The following is a 17,221-nucleotide window of genomic DNA, read 5'->3' as shown; positions in this document are numbered from 1 at the left end:
AGACAAAACGTTTTAGAAAAGCCTTCTGTCTTATGTTCTTCAAAGATGATTCAGGAAAAAGGACAATTGTAGCCTGCTGCAAGGGAAGAGAAGTTAGCTGCAACTCTAGGACACTGAAGTCAGTAGCCAAAGCTAGGGCCACAATTGTGTTTCATTGGACCCATTTTCTTTCCAGTTATTTTGTAATTCTTCCATGATAACTCATTCCCTAAGAATGACAATAGCAGCTCTTGTTTCTTAACAGAGGGTGGAGGTGTGTGGGTTGGAAACACTGTTTAGTGGTTGGAATGCAGGACTCTCCAGATCCATTTCCAAATGTGTAAATGTTCTCCACCCCCACCATGAGATTTTGGCCAGTGTCCTTTAAATGTTCATGCACCTAGCAACACAGGGAATCTTGCCAATATTATAGCACTATCACAAGGTTTACAGAGTTATCAAACACTATTTTTTAAATTAGAAATGAAAACCCAATGGACAGTTTCACTTCACTTAAGGTATCTGACCAACTGAAAGCTAGGATGGAAGATATTTCCCACCAGACAAAAGGAAATAAGGTGTGTTTTGGGGGTAAGAAGGGAGGGGAAGATTCGGCCATCTTAAAGGAGCAAGTGTAATTAATTACTTTACCATTTAAAAAGTTGCGCTGGTTTTCCAAAATTTGGTTAATTTCATGGATCCATGTTTGCCGAACCCCTGGGCTGGAGGAATGTAAAACAAAGGTCTCCAGGACATCCCCTGTTCTTGATGTCAGTGCAAATTTACAAGGATCATTGTCCACATTTTCCTCCAAGCAAAGACAACTCACCTACAAGTAAGAAAAGGGTTTGTTACAAATTAATTCTAGTAACAAAAGGGGCTGTTCCTCATTTTTCAAGAATACTTTAAACAAAGGTTAAAAAAAAAAATCTCTTTTCTTACTGAGCCACAATCTAATGTGTCCATACCTGAGTTTCAAGGTATTTGCCATTGCCACTGACTGGGGATTTTTAAAAAAATTTCAGGTGGTGGGGGAAAGAATCAGAAATTTCACCTGTGGAGGAAATTTCTTCCACTAACACGGGTCAGCAAATCATTTTCCATTCGAGTTTTATATACTTGCATGGGCAAGGAGAGGTTAAGTCACTTGTCTAGGGTCATGAAGACAATGTGGGTCAGATGTGAGCCTTGAACCCAGGTCTTCCTGATGCCAAGGCTGGCTTTCTGTTCCCTATGCCATAATGACCTTCTGACGACAACACATGGTTTGAAGATGACTTAATTAGTGGATTAGGCAAATACGCTAGAAATGTTATTGCAAGGTATATAAGTATGATGGAAATGATGGCTCCAGTATACTCTCCTTTGATCAAATCATGTCTAGGTTACTATGTTCAATCCATGGTACCATATTTTAGGGGAATCTGACAAACTGTAATATGTCTACAGGAGGAAGAAGATAATGATGGGGCTTGGAAGCATGCGAAAGGTGATAGGTAGAATCAATTAGGGATTATTAGCCTGAATTAGAGAAAACATGGGGGTATCATTATACTTTCTTTATATATTGGAATGGATGTTATGTAGAAAGATTAGACTTATTCTGACTGATCCTACTGGATCAAGACCCTATTGGGCAAAATGAGGATAAATGGTTGGGATGTATTAGGTATAGAGATTTTGGCCCAGTGTAAGAACTTCTTAATAATTATAGCTACAGGAAAACAGAATATGTTGTCTCATAAAGAAAATACTAAATTCCTGAGGTTTTCAAGCTAAGGCTGAATCACCAATTGTTGAGGATGTCAAAGGGGCCATTCATGTAATAGGCAGGGGGCTGGACTAGGTAACTTTTAAATTTCTAAGTTCACAGGATCATACATTTAGAATTGGAAAGAACCTAAGAGGCCACTGAGTCCAAGTTCCTATTTTACAGATGAGAAACTGAGCTCAAGAAAGGTTAATTGACCTGCTCTGCATCACACAGCTAGGATCTGAGGAATAATTTGAACCCAGGGCTTTGTGATTTTAAGTTTGACACACTCTCTACTATGTCACGTTGCCTCTCCTTTACTATTTTGTGATTTCACTGATTCTATGAAAGTTAGAAAACAGGAATAACAAAACAACAAACAAAAAAACCCTCTCCTTGTTGGGTGCTTTGGTTGTCATAGTTAAACATTCTGTCTGCAAACCTCACTCCCCCCTCACCCCAAAAAAGAAAATGGTCATATTCTTTGAGAACCTTTAATACATTTCATAAAGTCCCACTCTGATGCCTTGTCATAGAGTGGAAGTGACCTCGGCTTCTAGAAGGCAGGTTTTCATAGTTTCTACTGGGTTACAAAACTTTAAGTAGGGACCTGGCAATAGCCTCAATGCGTGGTCCGAGGGCAGCTGGGTAGCACAGTGGATAGAATGCCAGGCCTGGAGTCAGGAACACTTGAGTTCAGATCTGGCCCCCAGATACTAGCTGTGTGACCTTGAACCAGTCATTTAACCTCAGTTTGCCTCAGTTTCCTTATCTGTAAAATGGGGATGATAATAATAGCACCTACCACCCAGGGTTGTTGTGACGATCAAATTAGACGATAATTGCAAAGTGCTTAGCACAATGTCTGGCACATAGTAAGTGTGAGATAAATGTTAGTTATTTTGTTAGCATCATCACCACCACCATCATCATCCTCCTCATCATCTAGGCACACACCACTCCCTGCATTCCTTATTGTCACATGCACTTTTTTTTTTACATGATACTTAAAGGGTGAGGACACAGATATGATTTAAAAAGTGGATATTCTTATGATGGAAAAAGGACTGGAAACTTTGGACTAGTGACTGTATATAGAAGTCATTTGATTCAGACAATAAGTTGAGAGAAGTGGGAAAAGAGGAATCCAAATTAAAGCTACTGAAATATAATTATGAATATAATTTGTTGTTTAAATTATATGCATAATTATAATATAGGTATCTTATATAAGCAAAAGAAGTACTTTAAATGTATTATCAAAATTCAAGGGTCAAGGTCCACATTTCACAAAAAGAAAGAAAAATGAGTTATATTGTGCAAAGTAGGTTTAATAGCTTTTGGGAATACAAATGCATGTACCTCTCCCCCCTCCCTGATGCACATGTGAACACACATTACCTTGATGCTATTTTTAAACAAGAATCCTGGCATGGAGAAACCTTTTTTTTTGTCAAGTGGCTCACTGAATATAACGATTTGCTCAAAGAGAAAAACACGTCTCTCTTTGCATCGAGGCAGAAGACCTGCATCCTGGTCTGTGACCAAAAATGTGTCCTGTAGAAGCAGCTTACCCTGGGCTACAATTTTACCCTGCAACAGAAAATTAGAAATTAGATTTCTTAAAGTGTTGACTAGTCTCTCTCAAACCAAAATAACATTCCTTCTCTACTGGTGACAAAAATTAATCTACAGATCTTTTTAAAAAAGCCTAATTCTCACTGTTAAAGGGGCTTCTGCTCCACAAAGAGCTGTCCTCAGTTTCCATGTGAAGCTTGGCATATATCATTACCTTTATCCACAAAAGAAATTCATATTATGATACCAAAAAAATCTCGACACAGAATTCTTGAGAAATGCAAATAAAACCTATTGTTCTTTATCAAAACACCTGTCCAGAAGAAAGAACCTCTCCACTTTTTATTGGAGGAACAGAATTTAAAAAGGAAAAAACAAAACAAACAAACAAACAAAAACCCCCCAACCAACAAAAATCCAGTTCAAGTTCTCTAAGAATCCCAAGGTAGGGAATGAGTTGATTATTATATAGAATTTCTTGAAATGTAAATTTATTGTTTTATATTGAATCCTCTACTGTGTTCTGCTGGCAATGTTGTTTTTTTTCTTTTCCCATTCTGTATTTAAGTTTAAAAATAAAAAAAAATTTAAAATGCTAAAAATAAGATAAAATGTAAAAAAAAACCCAACAAAAACAAAAACGAGAATGAGTTTGTTACTTATATTGCCTTGAAAAGAAATTTGTAGGATTTATTATGAATCTAAGGTCCTACAGCTCAGCCCTAAAAAAATACTTCTGTTAACCACAAAAGGGGCTGGTTAGCATATGGGTTGGACATTTAGAAGTATAAATGTCTAAAGATAATCCACTTAGAGTTCACATGAGAGTGGGTATTAAATACTAGGGACTAAAAATACAGCCCAACAACAGCAGAGGGCCCCCCCCCCATTCACATTTGCCCAATTCAAAGAGGGAGGGTCCCACAATAGACTGTGAGCTCTAAGGGGGAGATGATCTTTTGACTTTCTTTGCATTGCCAGATACTGAGCACTTCATAAATGCTTACAGATTGACTGGCAACAGTAAATGAACAGAAAAGAAGTCAAAAGAAGAGAAAAGTGTAAGAGAAAGGTCAAGGAAGAGAAGCCCAGAACAAAAGATCAGTTTGGGGAATATGGCACTAATCTAAGACAAAAGGAAAGTCACAGAAGACAAATATCGGTATTACATCAAATCCTTGTAGGCGACCAACATTCATCATGTCGTTGCACCGCTTTGGTACTATACACATGACTTCTACAGCTCTCTGTTGGGAGGGGGAGAAAAGCAAAGAGTGATTCTTTTTTAAAAAATAAAGCATCAAAGAACAATTAATAATTAAATATACAGAAAATAAATTACAATTAAAATACGGTCTAAGAGTTTTCCCCCTTCCCGGTCTCCTACACACTTCCACCCAAATGTGCAAGAAACAAGTAGCAACACTAGAACAATTTAGTTAGTGAATGAAAAACTGCTGGACAGACCACAAACTAATCTGGGTGCTGAGAAGTAAGCAAACCTAGAGAAAAACCCAGGATAAAAAAACAAAAACAAAAACGCATACCTCTAACTCTGTTGTGTCCAGACTAGCTTTTTTGGAGTATTTGAGGAAATCCTGTAAGGCAAAGGGATAGTTATTTGGATTTAAAGCTATGATGTATCTAGTTAAAAACAGATATATCATCACCACCACCACCACTGCTGACATTTATATAGTATTTACTATGTGCCTGGCATTGTGCTAAGTCTTTTACAGATATTATCTCATTTGATCTTCATAAAAACCTGGGAGGTAGGTGCTATTATTATTTCCATTTTATAGCTCAGGAAGCAGAGGCAAACAGAGGTTAAGTGATTTGCCCAAGGTCACACATCTATTAAGTATCCAGGGTCTGATTTGAACTCAGGTCTTCTGGATTCCAGGCCACAAACTCTATGCTCTATGCATGGCATCACTTAGAAGTCTTAAAAAGTTTGCTCTTTTTGTGCTTCAAAAGCATTGAAAAGAGAGACAACAATTTTAAGTTATTTTAACTTAGAATGACTATGTGTTCCTCATGACAGCTATTTCTCCCATCACAGCTAAGTTCCAAATGCCACATCATAAGGATGTGGGAAGAAAATCTATGTTTGCAGTCTACTTTCATGATGTAAGTCTATATAATATTACTCTTATTTACACTTTGGATTTTTAAGTAATCAAAGTTTACCAACAAAAAGGAAATGGTAGGAATTAGAAGCTGTCAAAGATTCTAAAAGCTAATGGCAAGAAGAGGAATAAAATATATTTAAGGTAGGGAGAATAACACCTCACAATTGTATAACACCTTCCATTTACATTGCATGACTCTTCTATGTGTAGAGTTATTATTATCTTGTCTGCCTTGTTAGAATGTGAGCTTCTTGAGGGCAGTGACCATGTTTTTGTCTTTTTTTGTATCCCAAATGCTTGGCACATAGAGTAAATTCTTAATAAATGCTTTCTGATTACTGATAGTTTGCAAAGAATAGGCTCAGTGAGTAAATGGTGATTTGGGATTCAGAGAAATCCAAGTTCAAATCCTGCCTCACTTAATTGTGTGATCCTGGGCAAATCACTTGACTTCTCTTGTGTTCCAATAGTTTTATCTATAAAGTAGGTATAAAAATAGCACATACAGTGTGAGAATCAAATAAGATGACATCTATAAAGTGCTTCGTCAATGTTAAATTGCTATATAAAAACTAGTCACTACTCATTCAATTTTGAAGAAATCCTCCCCCCCCCCCCCCCGCCCCCAACATTTCCTCTCCCAGCATTGGCTACTATCTTCCCATTTCCTCAGAAGGATACCTAACATAGTTTCACCTTTAGTAACAGCTGGTATTTCATAATTCTTTGAACTGGTTTTATTAGCAGATCTGTGAGTTGCAGTCTATGGCCCAGTCGTTGCTTTAAATCCTATGGTTGAAAAAAAGAAAAAAGGTTTTAGTTTAAATAGGATTTTTAATGGCCTTAGTAATCATTACAGTCAGAAAGCTTAACTTTAAAATAGGCAACTAATCTAATCTTCAAGCATGTGAAGACCCACTCTCTGCTCATACATAAATTTCTTTCTGGACCACTTTAAATTCAAACTAGTACAATTTTAGCTTCTTAGAATCCCCAAAGTTTCATACTTAACACTTTCTGAAGCTGTTGTTCCAAATGATTCACTTAGGCTTGCTTAGGTGAATTTTTTTTTTTTTTTTGGTAATGGATTTCTTTTTTTTGGACTGGAAGTGAGCCAGTTTTATCCAAACTGCAGAATGGGACTAGAAGTCAGACAGGATGCTATTCTGAGCCCATGGTAAGATAGAAAGAAAGCCTTCAGCTGAAGAGCGTCTGTGGCTTCAGTTTTAACAGATTCTGAAATCAAGCATCATGGTTTACATTGGCTTCTCCTGTTATTAAAATGTCAGGTGCAGTGCTCCTATCACTTGGTTTGGAACCTAGTCTTCTGACCTTTAACTAAACCTCTTGTGAGGGAAACACTAATTAGAGTTCTGGAATGCAACTGTGTCCAAAGGCCCTCGCTTTTGTCTGTTTTCTGTGACTTACCTCAAAAAATGTGTCAATGTATTCTGAGACAATGTGTTCGGACTTTGGTTTATTTTGACAATAAACTATGTACATGTGCAACCGTCTCTCCTGTGAATTAAATTTAAAGAATAGTAAACAGTCAGCTTAAAAGGGCAAGAGTTTTTTTTTTTTTTTTACATATAAGGTATTTTATTTTTTCCGTTACATGTAAAGATAGTTCTCAACTTTTGTTTATACAGCTTTACAATTTCAGATTTTTCTCCCTCCCCTCCCTCGCCCCTCCCCTAGACAGCAGGTAATCTGATATAGGTTATATCTATATAGATATATAGATATAGATATAGATATAGATATATACACACATATATATTCACATAATAACATTAATCCTATTTCTGCATTAATCCTGTTATAAGAGAAAAAATCAGAGCAGTAATGCAAAACCTTAAAATAGAAAAAAAAAACAATAGCACCCAAAACAAAAGAAATAATATGGTTCAATCAGCATCTATACTCCACAGTTCTTTTTTTTTTTTTTTTTCCTTGGATTTGGAGATCCTCTTCTATCATGAGTTCCCTGGAACTCTTCTGTACCATTGCACTGGTGAGAAGAATATAGTCCATCACAGTAGGTCAACACTCAATGTTGATGATACTGTGTACAATGTTCTTCTGGTTCTGCTCATCTCACTCATCATCGGCTCACATAAGACCCTCCAGGTTTCTCTGAACTCCTCCTGCTCATCATTTCTTACAGCACAATAGTATTCCATTGTATTCATATACCACAACTTGTCCAGCCATTCCCCAATTGATGGGCACCCCCTCAACTTCCAATTCCTTGCTACCATGTAAAGAGCAGCTATAAATATTTTTGTACATGTGGGACCCTTTCCCCCTTCCATGATCTCTTTGGGAAAAAGACCCAAAAGTGGTATTGCTGGGTCAAAGGGTATGCACAGCTTTATCGCCCTTTGGGCATAATTCCAAATTGCTCTCCAGAATGGTTGGATCAGTTCACAGCTCCACCAACAATGAATTATTGTTCCAATTTTCCCACTGCTTCTCCAACATTTATTATCTTCTTTTTTTGTCATTTTAGCCAATCTGATAGGTGTCAGGTGGTACCTCAGAGTTGTTTTAATTTGCACCTCTCTAATCATTAGAGATTTAGAGCATTTTTTCATATGGGAATAGATAGCTTTGGATTCTTCATCAGAAAACTGCCTGTTCATATCCTTTGACCATTTCTCAATTGGGGAATGACTTGGATTCTTATAAATTTGATTTAGTTCCCTATATATTTTAGAGATAAGGCCTTTATCAGAAGTACTGGCCTCAAAAATTGTTTCCTAGCTTTTTGCCTCCCTTCTAATTTTGGATGCATTGCTTCTGTTTGTACAGAAATTTTTTAATTTAATATAACCAAAATCATCCATTTTGCATTTTATAATATACTCTATCTCTTGTTTGGTCAAAAACTGTTTTCCTTTCCAAAGATCTGATAGGCAGACTATTCCTTTCTCTCCTAATTTACCTATGGTATCACTTCTTATGTCTAAATCATGTATCCATTTTGACCTTATTTTAGTATAAGGTGTAAGATGTTGGTCTATGCCTAATTTCTGCCATACTATCTTCCAGTTTTCAAAAGGGCAAGAGTTTTTGGTGAAATATTAACATTTTAAAGAAGAATGATTTAAAAAACAAAGTTTTGTATTAATAAAGCTCTAGAGATATTTCAGCTGTACAAATCAGCTAGCACAGTGTCTGGCAAATAGTAGGCATTTAATAAATGTCTACTGATTGGTTGATTAGACTATGTATTATGATAACACCTTTCTCCACATTTGGTTCATGCGCTGGATTTAATTTTCTTCCTGAAATACCAGAATACTGATTTATATGTTAAGTCCTTAGGACACTGTGAGATTGTTGTTGTTATTTGTCCTTTGTTTACAAAGAGGACCATGACATCAGGGTGATGTCATCACTTGCACTGAATTGGATTTAAGTGAGAGAGGGCTGTGCAAGGTCACCAACCTCACTCTCTCTTTCAGAGATATCTGGGTCCAGTGGCAAAATATACATCAGGATGACTGGAGATGGCCCCAGATGTTTAAGGCAACTGGGGTTAAGTGACTTGCCCAGGGTTACACAGCTAGTGTCTGAGGTGACATTTGAACTCAGGTCCTTCCAACTTCAGGGCCAGTGCTCTATCCGTTGTGCTACCTAGCTATCCACTGTGAAATTAGATAAATTGTCTGATGCCACAGTATAAGTCACTAATAGGATGGGGGGTGGAGGGAGGAAGGAAAAAGTCTTTTCTTTCCTTGGGATGATACAGGGGAAAAAATTATTCCCCTAGTCTCCTGATAGAGTGCTTACAACTTCTGAATTTTGGAAAAATATGTTCCAGTATCCTTAAGGACCAGACTGTGGAGAAGATAAGTCAGGGAACAAGCAAATAAGCCCTAAGGCAAGAACAAGAACATTTTCCCATTGTTAAATCATACAACTAGATGACATGTGCGAACAGCTAAACCCATTTTTAATGCTTTCCACATGTTATTCTTCTAAAGATCCAGTGTAATGCTCAATCCTACTATTTCCCATTAACTATATACTCTCTGTTCAATTAATAAGACTCCTTTCAAAAATAATAATGTTTTATAGTAGAAAGCACATACTTAAGTCTCAAGTAACCAAAATTTCATTTTCCTCAGTCAGTCACTTAATTCTGCAGAATCTAATAAGCAGAAATGGTGAGAGGTGAAAAAACTGATCATCTGCTTGTGGAGGTGAAAAGGCCAAATCAAAGAAAATAATGACTAATCAGGAGGGCATTTGCATTTGGTATTGGAAGACAATTAGAATCATCAATATACAACAACCGACTGGATGGATTCACAAACTCATCCTGATTTAGATGGGGTCTTGATCTGAACTAGTGAAGGATCCAGTTGGGAGTACACAATTACAATAGTGGATTCTTAACTGTGTTCCCCTCAGAGCACAGTATTTCTTGCCATGAGACACTGTAGTACACTGAATGTTTAATTTGGCAATACTATGGGAGAGTTAGGAGACTCACACATGTGTAATTTCCCTTGAAAATAAAAGCAGCTGTTTTGTTTTGTTTTTAAACTCCTTGCTAGTTTAAAGTCTGGCATGTTTTGAGATTATTGTGTATGTGTAAAAGGCAAATTATATTTAAGTGGGAATAGTGCTCTTACCATATTACAAATGCTAGATAAGTCAAATTTCTACTAAAAATCATCTATAAACTTTTATTTGTCTATAGGAACATGATACCCCAATTTTTGTAGCACGCTTCTAGAACCTTATGGCATGCTCTTTGTGAACTACTGACCTTCCACAGAAATAATCCACTTTTGGACAACTTCTGGGTGACTGTAATGACAACTCAGTGACTCAAATTTATATTTCATTTAAAAATGATTACAAACAATAAGAGACATTAATACAATACATTTAACTTGCTTTGCAAATATTTGAGTTAAATAAGTGAATCTCAATGCATTAAATCTATATTATTAATTTCAATTGGATTTTCAATAGAATGTCTTTTTATTCCCTACTTGAGCTTGTCACTACTTTGATCAAGTGATTAAGCATTACTAATATTACTTGAATGAAACAATGAAAATCAACAGAAATGTGGTACTTACATGCTTAACAAAAAGGGATCCCAGTTTTTCTGGATCTTCAAGGCACTTTTCCAATTCTCCTAAGAAGAAGCTGAAACAGAGGGAAACTATGTTTATGTACTTGCTCTGCCCAAAGAAGGCCATTACATGGATCGCAGGGAGAGAGCTGGAAAGGCCCTTCTCAAGCATCTGGTCCAACCTCCTCACTTTACTGAATAAGGAAACTGGGGCCCAGGGAGGTGAGGTCACCCACATAATAAAAGGCAGAGCCAGGATTTTCATCCAGAATGTCTAACTCCAGATTCCAGATTCTAGTATCTGTGGCTGGATTCAAACTCAGGTCTTCTTGACTTTCACATCAGACTCTCTTTGTACTACATTATACTGTCTTTCCTATCCATCTTAACCAATTGCAATTTTTGGCTAATATTTTAAAAATTGCCTGCTTTTGCCAAGAACAAGAAGGGGCAATGTAAAATGGAATGATTGCTTAGTACAAAGAAAATATTTTATTAAGGTACAATGGAGATAAAGAGAATTAAGTGGCTTAAGAAGGAAAAACAGAAATTACAGGGGAACATTTTTAGACTTGTTATCTATTTTGGGGGGTTCAACTGAATGAAATCACTTCCCTGTATCTTCTCTTCCCCCTCCCTGCATCTTCTCTTTAAAAAAAAGTTTTACTGATGCCAATGCCTTTTCTTTTTTTTAATACTCTCCCTCTCTCCCTCCCTCCCTCCCTCCCTCCATATATATATATATATATTTTTTTTTTTGGGGGGGGGCGAGGCAATTGGGGTTAAGTGACTTGCCCAGGGTCACACAACTAGTAAGTGTTAAGTGTCTGAGGCCGGATTTGAACTCAGGTACTCCTAACTCCCGGGCCCGTGTTCTATCCACTGCGCCACCTAGCTGCCTGCCAATGCCTTTTCAATTAGAAGCAGGTAACCATATAGTTGACTGACATTTTTGTAAAAAATAAACCATAAAATCAGAAAATTTCAGAAGGTCTATCTACTTCCTTCTACAATAACCTTGACAAGTTTCTGCTTTTAAGACTTTAAGCAACAGGAAGCTCACATTCTATTGAGGCAGTCATTGCACTTCTGAGTAGCAATCCTTATTAGCAATAACTCATACTGTACTCCCATAACTTCTACCTACTGGAACTGGGCTTGGCTGCTAGAGTGAAACCGAATGAACCCTTGTCATTCTCCTGCCACACTTATCATGTCCTCTCTAACCCTTTTCTTCTCCAGGTTAAACACCCCCAACTTTCAGTCAGGGTTCCAGACCACACGGCTGCTCTAAGAACACAATTTAAAGAAATACTACCATTTATCTAAGGATTTTTTCTTCCATTGGAAGTTTAAAAAAGGATCAAGCCAGATAACAACTGATATGAAATGCTAAGGCTATGTGGCATAGATCAACCAATTTAATTTCCATATTCAAAGTTTATTTCTAATTTAAGATTAAAATTAAATAACAGTAACTGAGTAACTTTAGGATCAGCAGCCTCTTAGTTTCATTTGTAACTCTTTCTTTTTCTTTTGGCCAGGCAATGGGGGTTAAGTGACTTGCCCAGGGTCACAGCTAGTAAGTATCAAGTCTCTGAGGCCGAATTTGAACTCAGGTACTCCTGAATCCAGGGCCAGTGCTTTATACACTGAGCCATCTAGCTGCCCCCGTAACTCTTTCAAAGTGATAATTATGATGTAGGATTTTTTCCCTTACATTCCTTTATAGAACAATTCATTTTTATACTTAGATTTTTTTTTGGCATTTTGTACCAGTAACTCACATGTTATATGTTACTAGACCTTTATGGTATACAAAGTGCTTTACACATAGTACCTTAAGTGAGTCTCACAAGAACTCTGTGAGATAGGTTATTATCCCCATTCTACAGATGAAGAAACTAAAACTCAGAAGTCAAGCAGACTATAATTATTGAATTAAGTCTCAGAGGCAGGCTTTAATTCTCTGATACTCATATAGAATAATCAGTTTTATTCTTATGGCAGATTATAGTTTATAAATCACTTTCCTAAAAAAAATACTAAGGGTTTGGAAGTAGAAGAATTATTAATTCCACTTTACATATGGGGAAACTGAGGCTGAAGGAGTTTAGATGAATTATCTCTGGTCACGTAGCAGGTAAGGTCTTCTGACTCCAAATTTACTACTTTCCCCACTATATTATGATATTAATCAACATACTCTCATGCTAATTAGACCTATAAGGAACCGTTGAAGCTAGAAATATGTATATGAACAGAACAGGCTTTGCATCAACTCTAATAACTAAACTTAAAATGTTAACTCTCTTTAGAAGACTCTTTTGCTTTACTTTCTTTTCCCTTTTCTCATGTGACTTCAACCAAAAGATGGTTGACCTATTAAAAAATATCTGTTTTAGGCCTAAGAGTAAACAAAAGTACAAGACATGAATTTGATAATGACCTTTAATGAAAACATTAGCCAGAATATAGTCTTTGACCCAGGGACATACATATTAAATTCTGATCTCTCAACTGATATCAATCATTTTCATTCATTCACTCACTAAACAAACATATATTAAGCATATCTGTATACAAGGTCTCTCTGGCTTTGTACATTTGTAGATATTATAAATAATCAAATGCACACATATTGGTAGTTCAAGCTAAAAAATTATTTACTGACAGGTATTGAATCAAAAACATTTGGATTGGTTGCGAGAGAAGATTTTCCAGAGTGGAGAAGGCTATATTTATCAGACTTTTAAAGGTTGATGGAAAAATGTGCTTTCAGAACATCCAATTCCCTTTTCTCTAATTCTGTGATAAATGAGATACTTCTAAATCTATTTTTGGTACTACTAAGTGAACCAAAACATCTGGAGGGAGGATCCTGTACAAATAGCCAGGACCCATTTATATCCTGTCACTTGTATGTCCTATTATATGTGGGAGACATAACTAATTACAAATGGGGAGGGTATAGTGGCAGAGTAGAAAGACTACTGGATTTGGAATCAGAAGATATGGCTTTGAGTCCAAGCTGACACTTATTGGCTATGTGATCTCAGGTCACTTACAACTTGAGTTTTCTCATCTGTGAAATGGATTTAACACTATGCTACCCTTTTCCACAGGTTGGGAAGAAAGAGCTTGGTAAATCTTGAAGCACTAAATAAATGTGAGCTATTATTTTTATAAATGAATAAACTTGGTCTTCTGATTTATAACACAGACTTTTGTGAGTTTGAGTTAGCATGAATCAATTTTTCAGACTCTAATTATCCCTAGGTGAACTAATAAAATTTAGTTTGTGAACTTGTAAATCTGAGAATGAAATCCAGACTCAGGGTGACTCTAAAGAGGCATAGAAACATAAGGAAGTCCTATCTAAGCAACTGGACAGTCAGCTAGCCAGTCCTTCCCTAATACCCTTTCTTTACTGATATATATATATATATATATATATATATATATATATATATATATATATATATATATATATATATATATATATAACTTATTTTACAAAGCCACACAGACAGCAAAATAATGCAAATCAACATTTGTCTAAAACAACATGCACTCATCAAGTAACTTTACTTAATTAGAAATTAAATCTACTTAATTACAAATTGAGATTGATTATGTTATTTATACATACTCTCTGTGCCAATCATAAATCTGATGGATGTTGCCAAACACAATCTTATCTTTTCCTTTCATGTCATCAGGGACACCATCTTCTTTCATAAGTGCCATGTATCCCTGTAATTAGAGATTTCTTTTTAAAACTCATATTCATGTCATGCCATGACTCAATAATAGAACAACATCCCTCCCCCATAAAAAACCCAAAAGCCAAAACAATTCTATAGCTGCTTCCTTCTAAAAATTTATTTAAATGTATCAGTCTTGAGAGCAAAATATACCTTTGTCTTTTCTTATCATTAATTCATTTAAAATAAAAGCAACAATGAAATGTAGCTATAACTCACACCAGAAATGTATAATGAGATTGGTTAATGCTGTTTCTCCAGATTTTGACCCTAGACAGTTTCATATATATTAATCAAAATTTGAAAGACAAATATCCTTATTATTATGTGAGAGAGCAAACATTATATACTTGGCTCAAAAATAAATATATAAATATTTATCTTACCTCAACTAAACCTCTTGTCTTACATAATTAATAAAATAAGGATTTAAAACCATAAATAGTGGTCTTGGTGGTACAGGAAGGAGGTGGAAAATCTAATTACTCCTCAGAGTTCAATACAAACAAAAATGTGTAGCCCAGATAAAGTCTTTTTTTTTCCAGATATAGTCTTAAAATTGAACTTAGTGGGCATTCATCATGCAAAAATTCTTTTTAAGTTTCCAAACTATTTCACTTTAATAAGCTAAAAATGTCCTAAAGGCAAAGTATGTACATACTTGGCATGATTTCTCGTGTATGTATTTATAAAATATACACATACCCATACCTCAACTACATAGCCTAGGTCCATGTATAGAAAAGCTTCATTATATAATCAGTTTTAGTAAACTAGAGGTTTGGGTGGAATACATACCCAAACACTGTCAAGTAATGGGTAAATTTCCAAAAATGAAATGATACTTTAAAACATATACCATAAAATACCACATTTTAAATGAATTGGGTCAAAATATTTATGATATAATCAAAGATATTTATAAAATCTATTGGTTTGGGCTTTAGACTCATTTGAGAAATAGTCCTTAATCTAATTAGAATGACATTTCTGGTTAAGTCAACCACAGTAGATATCAGCCACAGGAAGTACTGAGTAACTTCTGTTCTCATGCAATGATATATTATTTGTTCTATCCTCAATTATCGTTAAATTACTTGAGACAGTCTCAAAGCTATTTTTTTTTTTAACAGTCTCCTGAATGCAAGGGTCTGGTTAAAAATGGAATAAGATTTATAGCTGTGGCATATTTTGGCTCAGAGGAATTAAAACCATTGTCACTTCAGCTTCACCAAAAACATTTGAAAGGGGCATAATTAAAGGCGAGCCTCATGTAACAAGTACTTAACACAGTGCCTAGCATGTAGTAGGTGCTTAATAAATGTTTATCGATTAATAATAAATGTCAAAATTAAAATACAGGCAAAAATTAGTCTAACAGTGGAAGAGGCATACTGTGTAGATTAGATAAGAGAATTTCAACTGAGCTTTATAAGCTAAAGGGCTACAAGATATATGTCTTGGAGGAACCTGTTTATTTTTCTTGTGAATTAATAGTATTTAAGAGACCTGTGGAAAGTGCCTATGTTAAATTGTTGTTTTTGTTTTTTTTAAACATAATATACCTTTGGGTAACATAGAAAAAAAGACACTCGGGTGACTGAGGTCACATGATTGCAATATTGGTGATTACATATACCTCGACCACATAGCCTAGGTCCCGTACATAGTCCCGCTCTGTTTCCACTAATTCCTGTAGAACATAGCTGTAAAAAAAGGAGAAAGATAAAAGTTTACCAAAAACAACATTTGTAGACTGAGAAATAAAGTGTTTAATGAGAGTTCTGTATCTTTGGTTATAATAGATTTGTTCCTTTACAAAAATAGATGACTCTCAACACTTAAGCTTTGAAAACAGGCATTTTGAAGTCTCCCGCATACTGAATACCCTATGAGTTTAAATAGCTAACTCAGTGGAGTCACTGTGATAAATACATAGAAAGCTTTCAATGAATTTACATCCACAGATACACATTCTAATTGTATTCCACTGACATCTGGATCCACAGTGAAACTGCCAGAAGGCAGATGACAAAATGGGTCTGAGATAGGCCTTATTTCCAAACTGTCATGTTAAAGCAAACACCACATAAAAGAATTATTATCTTTATTTTAATTTTTTTGTTTTTTTCAAAACAAATACTGTATTTTAATTTTTTTAACTTTCAACATTGTTTTCAAAAGATTTTTAGTTCCAAATTTCTCCATCCCTTCTCTCCCCCCTCCTCAAGACAGAAAGCAATCTGGTATAGGTTATATATGTACAATCACATTATACATATTTCTGCAGAATTATTTTCTTAACAGTCTAGAGACACTAGGTTTTCATATGAAACAGAAGAGGAAAGCAAAATTTAGCTATATGATGCTATGGTTCTGACTATACCATTTGGTTGTTTTGGGTTTTTTTTTTTTAGGCAATGAAGGTTAAGTGACTTGCCCAGGGTCACACAGCTAGTGAGTGTCAAGTGTCTGAGGCTAGATTTGAACTCAGGTCCTCCTGAACCCAGGGCCGGTGCTTTATCCACTGTGCCATGACTATGCCATTTGGAATAAAATAAGTTATTATTTGTAAAGTGCTCACTACAGAGCCTGAGACATGGTGTGCACTTAATGAGTGTGTTCCCTTCCCCTTCCCTCCATGGAAGTGTTTCCTTAGTGAAGTCTATTAACTCTATAAGGCCTCTTAGACTATAATTGAAATAAATTATCTCACATGAAATGGAACCCTGAACTGGTCTGAAAAAGCTAGTAAACATCCATGAAGGAAGAATTATATTTAATTTCTAAGAAAGATTTAGACCTTTATTTTTAAAGCTTTCTTTTCCCATGGTAGCAGCTGTCTTATGATGAATGACTAATTATAGGATCCTAGAAAAAAGGTTTTTTTATGTGAATTCTCTAGGATTGC

The 17,221-nt window shown here is 35.6% G+C and overlaps 1 protein-coding gene across 1 annotated transcript in view; it reads right to left on the bottom strand.

Annotated features, from left to right (window-relative positions):
* Nucleotides 1–17,221, bottom strand: part of TRIO (trio Rho guanine nucleotide exchange factor) — a 274,256-nt gene that overhangs the window by 9,198 nt on the left and 247,837 nt on the right. The window contains exons 35-43 of the mRNA XM_043979301.1: nucleotides 15,950–16,016; nucleotides 14,196–14,299; nucleotides 10,548–10,617; nucleotides 6,874–6,963; nucleotides 6,142–6,234; nucleotides 4,858–4,908; nucleotides 4,480–4,557; nucleotides 3,134–3,325; nucleotides 631–808 (exon numbers count right to left, since the gene is read on the bottom strand). Of these exons, the coding sequence (XP_043835236.1) occupies nucleotides 631–808; nucleotides 3,134–3,325; nucleotides 4,480–4,557; nucleotides 4,858–4,908; nucleotides 6,142–6,234; nucleotides 6,874–6,963; nucleotides 10,548–10,617; nucleotides 14,196–14,299; nucleotides 15,950–16,016 (923 nt within the window). The remainder of the gene's footprint in view (nucleotides 1–630; nucleotides 809–3,133; nucleotides 3,326–4,479; nucleotides 4,558–4,857; nucleotides 4,909–6,141; nucleotides 6,235–6,873; nucleotides 6,964–10,547; nucleotides 10,618–14,195; nucleotides 14,300–15,949; nucleotides 16,017–17,221) is intronic.

The sequence above is a fragment of the Dromiciops gliroides genome, chromosome 1, assembly GCF_019393635.1.
Source record: "Dromiciops gliroides isolate mDroGli1 chromosome 1, mDroGli1.pri, whole genome shotgun sequence".
Classification (NCBI taxonomy): Eukaryota; Metazoa; Chordata; class Mammalia; order Microbiotheria; family Microbiotheriidae; genus Dromiciops; species Dromiciops gliroides.
This window is presented reverse-complemented; position numbering and strand designations above follow the sequence as displayed.